We start from the raw sequence: 14,142 nt of genomic DNA, 5'->3' as shown, positions 1-14,142 counted from the left end.
TGACTTCAGCATCCTTGAGACTTCTTGCTCTTTCGTACCTCTGGGCCTGTGCTCACTAAGAGCATCTTCCCTGCCTGGTGGGACCCTCCTCACACTTCCAACCCAGCTTGAATTGCCTCTGTGAAGTTCTTTCCTTGTCTAGGCTGACCTACCTGCAGTGCCAGAGAGAATCAGCTTCTCCCTTCTCAGCTTCCTGGTAGCATTTGTTCAGAGGAGCTGAGGAGCTTCTTGAGGGCAGGGACCGTGTTGTGTTCATCCTTGTTTCCCCAGTGTCTACCCCGTCAGTCCCCGGCCCCTAGAGAACCTTGCTCCATAAGCATTTGTCAGTTTTATTTGACAGAATATACTCCTTGTATGGGTGAGATTTTGACCTCAAAAAGTTTAATCTTTAAATTGATTTTTAAATTTAAGTTCAGAAGCTCATTTTATTTTGTTTAAAGTATAAGCCACGTCAGCACAGTTCTAACCCAAGAATAATTTTTAATGGGCTGTTGCTTTGAATATATAGTGCATTTTTTTTTTTTTTTTTTTTTTTTTTTGTGAGACAGAGTCTTGCTCTGTCACCCAGGCTAGAGTGCAGTGGTGTGATCTCGGCTCACTGCAACCTCTGCCTCCTGGATTCAAGCTAAGGCTGGATCCTGCCTTAGTCTCCTGAGTAGCTGGGATTACAGGCACGCACCACCGTGCCTGGCTAATTTTTGTATTTTTAGTAGAGACCGGGTTTCACCATGTTGGCCAGGCTGGTCTCAAACTCCTGACCTCGTGATCCACCCGCCTCGGCCTCCCAGAGTGCTGGGATTACAGGCGTGAGTCACCACGCCCATCTACAGTGAATGTTATCTTCTACTTAATATATCTGAATGAAGAATGGCAGTGAGTAACATGCTAATCATTTGTAGGTAGATATTGGCATGATTATATCATATTCCCATTTGCGAAGCATTTTAGGCTATTTTACATTAGGATATTAAAAACAAAGCCCTTTTAAAGGATACACTTTAAAAGGGGATGTAATCATGACCTTTATAGAGATATGAAATGAACATATTTCAAAGATTTTATTTAACTCATTTATTAGTGAGGAAAACCAGTAAGATATTACAGCCAGTTTAATGGAGAACTCAAAGTACTCATTTATAGTCAGAGCAAGGGATATCGAAGTGAACTTACAAATGAATTCAAAACTGGTCAATATCCAGGGTGATAATTGATTGCATTTCACTGGACACAATTTGCATTTCTGTTGGCAGGAATTATTTGCATTACTATCAGGTTTTAGCAACCTACCTTCTGTCACTTCAGAGTTGTAAAATAGCTAGGCAAAGACAGTGATACCTGGGTGGGTGAGTTAGTTGGGACATCTACTGTTTCAGAGGCTTTCACAATCTTCTCTACAATTTACCTAACAAATATCGGTCATTCTGCCCTTTTTGGGATTTTCTCTATTATCTGTTAAAGGTAACCAAGTCATTTACTAAAATTAGGAGGTAAAAGAAATGTTTATTTCTTCCACTTCTCATAATATCTGTTTGTTTCAAATGATTCCTTTTAGACCAGTATGTATTTTCCTTTTCCTTGTCATTAATTTCTGCATATGCCTTCACTGCTTCATTAAAATAGGTTCCAGCACTTTGGGAGGCCGAGGTGGGCTGGTCACTTGAGGCCAGGAGTTTGAGACCAGCCTGGCCAATGTGGAGAAACTCCATCTCTACTAAACGTACAAAAAAATTAGCCGGATGTGGTGGCACATGCCTGTAATCCCAGCTACTCGGGAGGCTAAGGCACAGGAATCGCTTGAACCTGGGAGGCGGAGGTTGCAGTGAGCCGAGATCGCGCCACTGCACTCCAGCCTGGGCAACAGAGTGAGACTCTGTCTCACAAAAATAAATAAATAAATAAATAAATAAATAAATAAATAAATAAATAAATAAAACAGGTTCTGCTCCTCCTCAGAGTCTCCAATTGGAGTAGCACTCTTTTGTTTGTTTTGGCAGATCCCAAAGTTCTTTGAGCTCTGCTCTGATGCTGTTTGGGGCATGCGGAAAGCCTGTGCAGAATGCTTCACGGCTGTGTCGCACAGCTCCTCCCCTGGGGTCCGCAGAACCCAGCTCTCCCCGCTCTTCATCAGACTTGTCAGCGACCCCTGCCGATGGGTGAGTGCCAGCAGCCCTGTCCAGACACCGGCCTCTCTCGACCAAGTGAACAGCTACGTCTGGCTTCCGGGCTGGGATTCACTTCTGGGCTTGTAACTTTGTATTTTGTCCCTTCAGTTACTGATTGCCATAATCACATTTAGACCTTGTGAGGTCTCAGGGAAACTAAAATCTCAAAAGCTTGGGGTGAATTAAGAAGGTGAGGTACACCGTACCATTTATAGTTAATATCATGAAAATCATAATTGAGAAAGAAAAAACTATGTAACTGAACTGTTACCTTTTCTGTTGCTATCATAAACATGTCTGTAATGATTAATAAGGCCTGTTCAAATACTTGATATAAAATGTATTATTCATATAAAATTAATATTCTGGAAGAATGAAAACAGTATAATGGGGCTAAATTTTTCCTTACTTTCTGTTGAATAATAGTATTTGGAATTTAGGGAATGATTTAGAAAGCAATAAATCTCCATAGATGTAATGTGGTGGAGAGTAGCTTGTGTGGTGTCCACCTATCTGTTTCAGCCTGGGCTCAGTCCTGGCCACCGCTGCTGGCCGATGCTGCGTTCATTCACTGCACTGTTCTTTCTGGTTCCAGGTGCGCCAGGCTGCCTTCCAGTCCCTCGGCCCCTTCATTTCCACCTTTGCAAACCCCTCCAGGGCTGGCCTTTGTCTTCGAGAGGATGGCGCCCTGAGCATCTGGCCACTCACCCAGGATTTGGACTCTGGTTTTGCCTCTGGCTCACCTGCTCCCAGCAGTGGTGGTAACACTTCCCCTGCCAGGTATGCTCTGGCTAGGGTCACCACCAGGACCCTCGATGTACCTTAAGCACCCACCTAAAATTTCAGCAATTATCTTGTCTCGAGTTTTAGTAGTGACCTTCTGGGCAAGATGGAATATTAGAGCTTTAATTATGTAAAGAAGCAAAAAGTAATTGCAATAATGATTTTGAAACATGACTACTGGGTTATAAATAATGAAGCTACTATGTCTCCTAAATTTAGATAAAATATTCATTGAGATTAGTGATTAAATAACCTATAAAGAAAATTTTCTCTTACTTTTTGATGAATGAAGTTCTCTGGGTAATTTACTTAGGGAAAAATGTGAAGTCTCCCAAATGTACTTTTTTGGAGGTTGGGTTACATGTACATAAAGGCGACACTCCTGACCAACAGCGGTAGACCCTCCAGTGTTTGCTAGTATGGCGCTGGATCTTGGCTTTGTCATGTCTTTCCTCTGAGGCTGATGTGTATACACCAACCATCCTATTTGAGGTCGTTTGTAAATGTCTCTCCATTGTCGCTAGCGTGCAGGCATGTGAGAGTGGGTAACTGATGCCTCACAGAATACAAATCCTTCCGAGGTTGGCCCATCCTCCCTCCATCCCACTTCCATCAGAGTTCATTGAGCTCCTGCTGTATGGCAGGCCCGTGGGCAGTGTCTTCCTCAAGACCTCAAGGTGGTTAACAAATAGCCACCTCTTACCAGTTTCAGCGCCTTTTGTTTTCTAATGCCTGCCCCCTGGTGGAGGTACTCATGAGCAGGAAATGGATGAAATGTACCGAAGGTGCTCCAGCAGAAGTCCAGGCCGGCTCAGCCCTGGAGTATAGTGGAGGGAACGGCTGAACTTTCAAGTGGTGTTTTCATTGCCCATCATACTCCCGGCGGGGCAGTGGGGGTTGACAAACCTCTTATCCTCTCGTGAGATTTTAGTCAGCTGACACCAGGAGACACAAAGAGGGGCCAGTGGTCAGCTAGGAAGTAGAGGACTGGGTGAGGATGTGGTTCTCATGTTTTTCCCTGTGGCTTTCAGTCTGTTACACAGTATTAAAAGTTTGCTTCCCTCAGTTTAACTCGTTCAGCAAAGCCTGTGCGGAGGGAGCCAGAGGTACCTGTGGAAGGGACCTCAGCGAAAACCAGAGTTTGCCCACACAGCAGTAGCTCCTCTGACGGCCCAGCGGAAAGCCCTGTGGAAAGCAGTGTGTCGGCTGGAGCTGAGTGGACCAGGCTTTCCCCAGAGACCAGCGCCTTCTCAAAGCTTTCTGACATCAACGACCTCCCCATCAGCAGCTACCCTGGATCCGATTCCTGGGCCTGCCCAGGGAACACTGAGGATGTGTTCAGTTATTTTCTTTATTGGCGAACTCCTCTCCCTGACATAAGCAAGGACTTAGAGCTGCTTCTGAGTGAGGCTGGGCCTCAGGAGGACGACTGCAGCAGACCTGGGGTTGTGCACAACAGCTGTGTGGCCCGGAGTGAGATTCAGAAAGTCCTTGATAGCTTGCAGGAGCATCTGATGAATGATCCAGATGTTCAAGGTAAATGTTGTTCATTGTCATTAAAGAGAAGATGGGATGTTTCTGTGTCGTGTGTTGCATTTCGCCACTTCCTTCTTCCCCAGGCATGTGTACTGACGCATGTGCCTGTGGACCTGTATTCATTTACACTGTATACACATTGAGAGGAGAGACTTGTTCAGTCTCAGTACAGCTCGAAAAGTCAGAAATACCTCTGTGCAGGTACCTATGCAATGATTTTGCTTTCTAATTTTGCAGATGGACGTGCACAGAGTCTGAAGTCAGTTCTGATAGGAAAGTGGATAGTTTGTGGGCATGTCTGTGTCAGGGGAAACTTTATTAGCTCCTTAGACACACGCTTACATCATCTCCCACACAGAATGCCCTTTCTAGTTACGAACAGCCAAGGATGGCCTCCTTTTGGAGCCTATTAACGCAGCCCTTAGCTAAACTTTAAGGTTCTTGTCTTTGTACAGGAAGGAAAAGCACAACTACTGCTTTGGGGTATTTTTCATTTTATGACTCGTGCTCCCACTGAGCATCTGATCAGGGATCTGGACCTTGCAATCCATATCCCATTATCGTGCTCTTCCTTCTCTGCACAGTGCTATATTTGTATTCTTCCTTGCATTGGAGAAATTGGAAAAAAACATCACTTGCTGCTGTTGCTGGGCAGAGATTTGTGAAGCTTTCGGGAAGGGAACTATGAAAATTCAGTTAGCCCTGTGATTATTCTTTATCCCTAAATTTATGAAGGAAATTAAATCAATGTTTGCTGAAGGAATGGGCACACGTAACATATCACTCCTAATAGCTAGAGACAAAGGTCTGTTTTTGGAAAACACATTACTGAGCTGCCTTAATCCCCAGTGTAAGACCTGGACTGGGGGCTGGGCAGTGATGACTGTGGCCCCTGAGGCCCTTGTGATATGGTTAAGGGGATTGTACAGGCAGCCACCCTGTGGGGCATGGCGAGGGCTCAGAACGGAGGGGATGCGATGTGTAGAGGAAATGTCTGGGAGAGACCTTACATAGCAGGTGACATTTGGCCTGGGCTTTAGAGATTGGCTGAGAACCCACCATTCAGAGAAGTCAGGGGATGAGTTTCAGAAGGTTCTTTCAGTTCCCTGAAATCATTATTTGTAAAATCTTGCATGTTTGTGCATACTTAATTTCTTTGTAAGACAAGGCCCATAGCTTTCTTCAGAGCTCAAAGGGATCTATGATCCCCGAAGATCTAGAAATAAGTGATGCATTTTATTTATGAACTGGCCATGGCAGGCAGGAGATGTCACTCAGGCCATTGGGAAGGGCCTGGTGTGTAGCACTGGAGCGGTGGGACCTGTCCTGGGCACAGCGCAGAGCCAGCTACAAGCTCTCAGTGTTTTGATGAATGTTGGAGTCCATGAAATTTAATTAATAGAAGCAGGATGCAGGAAGTAATATGTGTGTGTGTGTGTGTGTGTGTGTGTCTTTTGGGAGGTTGGGGACACTAAAACATTCGTTTATTTTTACAGAAAGATATGTGAAATATGTTATCTTTACTGTTTAGATAATCTCAAACTGTCATACTCTGGACAGAAAGAATGGGCAGCCTTTGGGGCTTGGTGAGTGAGAGCATTACTCATCTGTGTGTAAATGGATGTATTCATGCATGGGTGTGTGTGTGCACATGTATGTATGTGTATGTGAGCAAGTAGCCATCCTGCTTTATAAATGGGGGAGCAGGATACCCTTCACTGAGTTGTTGGACCTCCCCGTCATCCTTGTTCAGTGATACCATGCTGTCTTTCTGTGAAACATGGTGGAGTCTCTTGGGTTTTTCCGAATTGAGACTTTTCAAGTTCAGGTTTGATGTTCTGTGCGTGGCTGGCATTTAGTTGAAGTAGTTAATTGTTAGTGGCCGGAAATATCACCACCTTGCCAAGAGCTTGTCTTGAGACTCCAGAGCATTGTCACTTCAGAACAGATACGTGTCAGTGTAGTACACCCACACCATGTAGCTTAGTGCAGACTATGTTGTTTTGAAGACTTCTCTGAAGTAAACCCCCACAAACCAAATAAAGTTGTTAAATTTCTTGAAACTTCTCTTCCTCCAGCTCAAGTTCAGGTATTATCCGCTGCACTGAGAGCTGCACAGCTCGACTGCGTGAATGAGGCTGAGAGCAAGCCAACAGCAGGCCTAAAGGAAGTGTCCATTTCACATCCCAGCTCTGCCTCTGACAATCAGATCGCTCTGGCAGCCTCATCATCTCAGAATGAGCTCTTTGTGGCCAGGATATTACAAAGCCCAGTAAGTATTTGCCGTATCCCTCAGCCACCGAGGATGTGACAGAAATCACAAAGCAGCATTTTCTCTTATAAATATATCCCAGCAGGGATGATAAATGGCAAATTTCATTTTATTCTTAAGGTCATGTTTTGGATAACTAGACAACCAATCAGTCAGGTGATTGATAGTGCCGACACGCTCCCACGAACACGGGTGGGCACCAGAAAGTACCTTCCCTCTTCTCCAGAGATGACAAGAACTTCTTCTTTGGGGAGATTAACCATGTAAATGCTCTGTGTCACTGCTAACAGACATCGACATCTTTTAATAATAGTGGAGGGTGAATTCAGGCAGTTCCTGGAATTTCAAGTGGACGAGGCCTCCCAGAGCAGCCGTCACACCAGCCGCCCATTTGGTAGGCGCTCTGGCATACGTGGATGCTCCAGTGCTGGTCCTGGCATGCTGTTTCTCTTTCTTTTGAAAAAGCACCAGTGACCTCCTTCCTCCTGTGGGTGGAACCAGCCCCTTGTGAGACCACGGCCCCAAAGCTGGAGTGAAGAGGGGCCCATGATTTATTTCTTCAGGTTTCTCCAGAAGCTTGGGTCAACCCCTTGTAGCTGGAGGTTCTTGAGCTGTCCTAGTTTCTACTAAGCTTCCACTTGGACCACTTTAAGTTGGGGTCTTCCACAGGTAGGGGGGCAGAATGGAGGATTAAAATGAGGGAGGAGTCTGTGGTCATACAGTCATTGGGATAGCACCGTGTCATTATCATGTGCCATGATGGATAATCTCTTCAATCTCATGGTCTCCAGGGCCTAAATGCCAATTGTTTCTCTATTCATGCAGTTTAGAACTTGATTTCAGTGATTAACTTAACACCTCCCTTACCCCTTAGGCCTGCTCTAATAAAGCAAAATAAAACATTTTAAAACTCAAACATAAAATGTGTAGGAGTTGGTTATCTGTGATTAATAAGAAATGGGGTGATATCCTCTTCTGCTGGTTTGTTGCTAAAAAAATTAGCAAGAAAGCTCATTATTGTCAACCTTGTTACCTAGAGTGCAAAAGTTGCAAGTGTTAAGTAGAAGGGTGTGACCACATTTACCTTGGTGGGGATGTGATAGTATTTGGACTTCTTTATCATAGAGGTGAAAAAAAAAAAAAGGACAGATTCCTCCAGGCTGGAGCTTTTGAGTTGCAGCTTTAAAAGGGTTTGTGTAATGGGGCCTTTGTTTTATGGTGTGGGAGGGCAGAGCCCTTGAATTTGCGGCTTGACTCCAAGATCCTAGTGGGATTAATTAGGATGCTTCCTGTCGCAAAAGAAGGGAAAGGAAATAAAAAACTCCAAGAACCATGAGGAAAATGTTCTCTTGCACAAGACAAGAGGAAGAAGTGCTGTGGTTGGGCAGCTTCTGGGCTGCTAGACTCCATACCTTTGGTGCTGATCTGTCCACCCTTCCCCTCTGCTGTGGTGGCTTTTGTCAGCATGAAATGCCCAGTGGAAGGCGGGGCCTGTGTCTTCCCACTTGTCTCTTTTGAAGAACAAGGACACCCCAGGCGGGAAACCACCTCCCTGCCCTCTCCTTCTGCCTCCCTCTTCCTGGCCACAGTCACGGTGTGCATTCATGGGTTGAGCATGGTGAACTGGGCAGAAACATGGGAGCCCCCTGAGTCGGGATCCTGCTAGAAAGAAGGCTGCTGGATGCTGAGTGGTGGGTGCACAGGTAGCCAGCCAGCATGGTGTCCCACTGGGGTTTGGGGAACTCACAATACCTTCTGGAGGTGCCATGACTTGTGGTGATTTGCTTAAGCCTTGATTTGGCTCCTGGATTAAGTGCTGCACATATGCTTGCACTGAAGACTTTGGAATAAAATTAATTTCTAAAGGGATAATAGTGATTCTAATGACACATCTTGTTACTATATGTGAATTTATTAACTTGGAGAAATTGAGGTCTTAGGTTTTTATACCAAAATATTTCTGTTTTATCATGTCCTCTGTTAAAATAAATAGTACATATCAGTGAAAACCTTGGGAATTGAAAGTTCTGGTGGCGTGCCTCAGAGCAAACGAAGCATCTATCGGTGTGTTAATCGACTTTCCTGGATCATATATTGAGCTGATTTGTCAGAATCCATTAAGCTGGTAGACAGTATGACATTTCAAGTGCAAGTTGGAAATCCATGTTATGGTTGAAGGAGAAGGTCAGGTCCATCTCAGTTAATGTTAATCAATGATCAGAGACCAAAATGTCACCATTGAATGTTCTTGTTCATTTTAATTGTTTACCTAATGTAAAGGTTTATCAGCGAACATCAGGAGTGTTTGTACCTGTGAAAATCTAGGACAATTTTCTGATTAAATACTCCTGTATCAGCCACATCTTTTCTCTCAGATTCATTGGGTTCTCCAGCCCCCATCCTCTATCAGGGACCCACCATTGCTGCAATCCCTGATTACCAAGAAATGCTGGAGGTGCTGGCTCTACCACTTCTTGCAAACCTCACCTTTCTGGAGTAGTCTGTGCCTTAAACATGTGAATATTACTTAAAGGTGTTGGTTAGCCATACCAGGGAGTCCCTAGGGCATAAGGAATAGTGGATGCAAACTCACAGGGTTGCTCCTCAGTGCTTTCACTTTAGCCTTTGTATTTCTGTAAGGACCTCCAGCAGTCTTGAAATTAAAATGTATGAAATCAATTTTCCTTAGCACTTAAAAGAACTGGTTTATACAGTATCATATGTAACTGTGCAAATGTAATTTTTAACATCTGGAAAGATACCATTGACTTCAAGGAAAGCTTTTGCCTTGGCTTACAGAAGTAATTTCTGGCATTGAAAAAGGACTCTTTGAAGGGGAAGTGACAGGACAGCTGCTTCCTTTGGAGCAAATTGGTAACATGTCCAATCAACTCTAGGATCCAGGTGGACCCAGAAATGGAACCAGTGACCATCTGGAGACTGACCAGAGGCAGGATCCCACCCCACTTGAAGAGAATAAATCTAAATTACAGGTTCGTTTCTTTCGGGGGCAGGGGGGCGGGGAGGCAACTCAAAACTGTATATTTTCTTAAAGTTAACTTTACGAATTGGAACCAAATATTTTTTCTTCTATCAATATTGATTACTATTGTAATTCATATTTCGTGTTGCTAATTGTAAAAAATTAATTGTAAGGTAGTGTTTAAGCTTCTGAACAATCTATAATAGTGTTTTCAATAAAGCAAACTAATATGAGAAAAAAATAAGACATCTAACACTGATTTGATTGAGTTCTATCTCAGTCAAGCACGGTCAAACATAGACATGATTATCAGAGTATAAGGTCTCAGGTGCTAGGTTCTTGGGGCAGTTGTAAGAAAAGAGAAGCCAGTCTCCATTCTCAAGAGCTGGATGTACCAGCCTAAGCAGACATTGCTGTCTAGACTGTCCTCTATGATATCAAATATTGTGCCAATCTTAAAAAGGTGAGTTCTGCGTGTTGCTTTCACCTCAAGCAAAATTGAAAACCCACTCTCTGGAGAAAACAGAGTTGGCAATCCGAAGCCCTTTGGCTTTAGGAAGGCCTCATGTTCCTCTCACATTTCTGCTTTATTGTTTTCACCTCTAAACTCCAAACTCCTTGTTTTTCATGAGTATTTTCCTGCATTCACGATGGCCTCCTTTCTCTCTCATTTCCCAGGATGTAATACCTCAGCTGCTGCTAGATCAGTATGTGTCCATGACTGACCCAGCTCGAGCCCAGACTGTCGATACTGACATAGCCAAACACTGTGCCTACAGCCTCCCAGGGGTGGCACTGACCCTGGGCAGGCAAAATTGGCACTGCCTGAAAGATACATATGAAACACTGGCTTCTGATGTACAGGTAAAAGCCTTTCCAGAGGCACGTGCAGAAAGAGGGTGGGTCATTCATTAGGGAGAAAAGGGAAGCTGCAGCAAGGCTTATTGGCCTGAATTTTATGTGGATGCAAATTGGCATGTTTACTGGTCTCTGATGAAATAAAGCTTTAAGTGGCCAACACCTGGCAGTATTCATTTTGCTCCAAAAATGCCATGTAAGATACGGAAGAGGTTGAATTGCACTTGCTTGTCGTGATTCGTGTGTCTGCTATGCACCCCTAGTGGAAGGTACGGCGAACCCTAGCCTTCTCCATTCACGAGCTGGCTGTGATTCTTGGGGATCAGTTAACAGCAGCTGACCTGGTGCCTATCTTCAATGGATTTTTAAAGGATCTGGATGAAGTGCGAATAGGAGTTCTTAAACACCTGTATGATTTTCTAAAGGTAGGAAGAAGGGTTAAAAGCAAAAAACAAGCCTCCTCTCTCCGAATCAAATTTGTGAAGCCCTGGATGTCTATGGTGTCAGTGAAAAAAACAATGCAGTTGTTTAGCTTTCTTTAGCTGAAATGTACCATCCATAATCTCAAAGTGGATGTTCTTTCAGTGATGGGTAAATATTTTAAACTTTTTTCTCCTAATTTTCCTGCCCATTAGAGTTTTAATTCTGTGGAAGATGGTAGACACAAAGCCTAGCATACTCTTTGCAAAAGAAGAAACCAAGGCCCCCAGGTAGTGACCTGACTTGCCCAGAAGTCACCCAGGGGAAGAGCCTGGGCTGAAGTCCAACCTCTGTTCTGCATGAAGCACTTTTTCTGCAAGTCGCTGCTGCTTCCCTTCTGGCTTCCCCCCCACCCCCCCAAATGAATGATGAATATAAAAATAAGAGTTTAAAAATGACCTAGAGAAATTAATTACTCTCATCCACATGACCAAGAGCTGCCCTTCACGGACTCTGGTGTGTGTTGCTCCAGCTGAGTCTCTCCTCTCCTGGTGCCGAGCAGCCTCGCTCCCTGGGAAGCGGCACTGGCACGCTGTCTTCCAAACACACACAGACTGGGTTTTTGTTTGTTTGTTTTTTTGTTTTTAGATAGGAAATTACTAAAGCAGGAAGACCTCAGGGGCATTCAGAAATACATAATAAGCACATGTCCTAGCCAGGGGAAAAGGTTGGAGGTGTTCAGGGATGCATTTGATGTCAGTGTACAGCAGTGTTCATTCGCAGCCACGCTGCGTGATAGATGACGAGGTGTAGGGGAAATGCAAAAGTTCTTGCCAGTGACAAATGTATAATTGGAAGTGGAATAAAAGGGGGCATTTGGGGTCATTTTGAAGGATTATACATGTTTGTTTATATATACATTTTTAAAAAATAGTTGCTTCATGAAGACAAGAGGAGAGACTATCTTTATCAGCTTCAAGAATTTGTAGTGACTGATAACAGCAGGAATTGGAGGTTTCGATATGAACTAGCAGAGTAAGTAAAAACATATTTGGGGATATGAGAAAGCAAACTAGATGGAATAAATCTTAATTTTCTTACCATATAATTGATTTCTAAAGCAGCAGCAATAGTGTTCTTTTAGATAAAGAGATTATGTTTTTATTAAGGTATAAACAGAATTCCAAAAACCCTGAGTTACAAATACCACAGTCTCCGGGGAGACATTCATTTTCAGATGAAGACAGGGCTTGAGTCACTTTCGAATTAGAGTGTTCTGCTGTTCTAGAAGGCAATTTATTTGAACCAAATAAAAGATGAATCACCCACTCTTCAGTGTTTTTCTATTAATCGGAGCAGTTTTTACCAGAGCTTTCCTGAACATTCTGAGTGTGGTCCTCTCCGTAGGGTACAGCATGCTTAATGCCCTTTAGCTACTGTGGGAGACAGGAAGGGGTCTAACCCAGATGAGATGATTATGAAACAAAAAGGTTCCCCAAGGTGGCTCCTATCTGCACATCATTTTGTGCCTGAAGGAGTTATTTAATTCTGTCTTGAGCTGGCAAAAGGAATGTTCCAGGCTTTAGTGATGATGAAAGGGTGGAAGCATCAGTTTAAATAACTCCCCTTCCTAAGGTATATAATGTGCCTTTCACGGTGTGGAGGGAATTTGTTTGTGGCAGTTGTTGTTTGGGTTTTAGTTTTTACCTTGTTTTCATTTCGGTGTCTTTAGTTTTCATTTTTCTCATCCACAACTAGAAATCTCTCAAATAGTTGTCTTCCCTGAATAAATTCATCAGGCTTTTGCAGCTATTCAGGATATGATTTGGCTGATGCCAGGGGCAAACCGAAAGCCTTTCTCTTTGCTGTGGTCTTTAATCATTCTGCTTAATTTGAGAGATTGAGGTTTCAGTCACTTTACCATGTTCCCAGCATCCTGTTCTGAGTCGAGAAAAACAGGCCCACGTTTTCCATGAAAGCAGTGCGACCTCTAGCGGCGGCGCACGGGAAGTAGGAGCGCTCGGTGCCCGGCGGGGCTTCCCCGGGTGGTTGCGCGGCCCCAGTGCCCGACCACGTTATCTAGCCCCCTACGCGCCCTATCTCCCATCTCCCGGCTTATTGAAGCCACAGCGACTGATATGAATTCTGTGCTCCGGTGCCCATGATATTGGTATCATGTTTTTGAAAACGGTGCTTTTTGATATGAAAGTATTCACCAGCACTCCGGGCTTCTGGTTCTAACTTCCTCCCCATCTCTTTTTCATTTCCTTTCGTTGCCTGGGTGAAAGCAATGTCATTTATTTTCATGCCCTTCTCCCCATCCCCATTTAGAAAGTAGGGAAAGCTTTGGTAGTGGGTTTTCGCAGCCAGCCGTCTCCTGCATGCTTTTGTCTTTCGGAGTAAGGAGCACGCGCTCCCAGTTCTCTCCAAGCGGACCTCGCTGCAGTGAAACCACCTCGTGCTGCCAAGAGCCGCGAGCAGGAGCATCCGGTTCGGTTTGCAGTCGGAGAAACGCCGGGGCGGTCGTGCAATCTCAGAGTGTTCGCTTGATCTGTTGACCTTTGTGAACTTCAACATTCTGGCTATTTTTATGTTATCTGATTTTTAAAGTTTTATGTGCTTTTCAACTGATAACCTAAAATTGAAATATTAAATCTGTATTCATAAATTTCTCAGCCTCTATTTTACAGAGTTTATTTCCTTTTTGTTTGATTTGTATGTGTGTGAGATGAAGAATTAAAATTTTGTTCACATTTTTTTTGCATGGTCATTTTGCTCAGCTTTCTGCTGTTGGCATTTTACTGAAGACCGAAATCTTGCTGGGTCTTTTGCTGTTCATTTCCCAGCCTGGCTATTTTTATCTGTAAGATGAAATAACAGTAAAAAGAAATCAATAATTTTTTTTTTTTGCCCAAAAATAATGTTTTTTTTTTGTTGTTTTCCTTTTAATTTCAGACAGCTGATACTGATTCTGGAACTCTATAGTCCCAATGATGTTTATGATTACCTAATGCACATTGCCTTAAAGTTGTGTGCAGATCAAGTTTCTGAAGTTCGGTGGATCTCCTTCAAACTAGTAAGGAATCAGGGCATTTGCTCTGTGATTTTTACAAATAGGAATGTTGATG

The 14,142-nt window shown here is 43.7% G+C and overlaps 1 protein-coding gene across 5 annotated transcripts in view; it reads left to right on the top strand.

The window, feature by feature from the left end:
* LOC100992336 (serine/threonine-protein phosphatase 4 regulatory subunit 1-like) overlaps positions 1-14,142 on the top strand; it is an 82,303-nt gene that overhangs the window by 61,010 nt on the left and 7,151 nt on the right. For 4 of the 5 annotated variants that reach the window (XM_034947290.3, XM_063601100.1, XM_055104968.2 and 1 more), the window contains 9 exons: positions 1,995-2,153; positions 2,758-2,942; positions 4,012-4,481; positions 6,560-6,753; positions 9,651-9,746; positions 10,415-10,600; positions 10,858-11,019; positions 11,949-12,049; positions 13,970-14,090. In XM_034947290.3, the coding sequence (XP_034803181.1) occupies positions 1,995-2,153; positions 2,758-2,942; positions 4,012-4,481; positions 6,560-6,753; positions 9,651-9,746; positions 10,415-10,600; positions 10,858-11,019; positions 11,949-12,049; positions 13,970-14,090 (1,674 nt within the window). The remainder of the gene's footprint in view (positions 1-1,994; positions 2,154-2,757; positions 2,943-4,011; positions 4,482-6,559; positions 6,754-9,650; positions 9,747-10,414; positions 10,601-10,857; positions 11,020-11,948; positions 12,050-13,969; positions 14,091-14,142) is intronic. The other variant, XR_010111008.1, reaches the window with a different exon arrangement.

The sequence above is a fragment of the Pan paniscus genome, chromosome 21, assembly GCF_029289425.2.
Source record: "Pan paniscus chromosome 21, NHGRI_mPanPan1-v2.0_pri, whole genome shotgun sequence".
Classification (NCBI taxonomy): Eukaryota; Metazoa; Chordata; class Mammalia; order Primates; family Hominidae; genus Pan; species Pan paniscus.
Note: the sequence above shows the minus strand (reverse complement) of the source record. Positions and strands in the feature narration are given on the sequence as shown.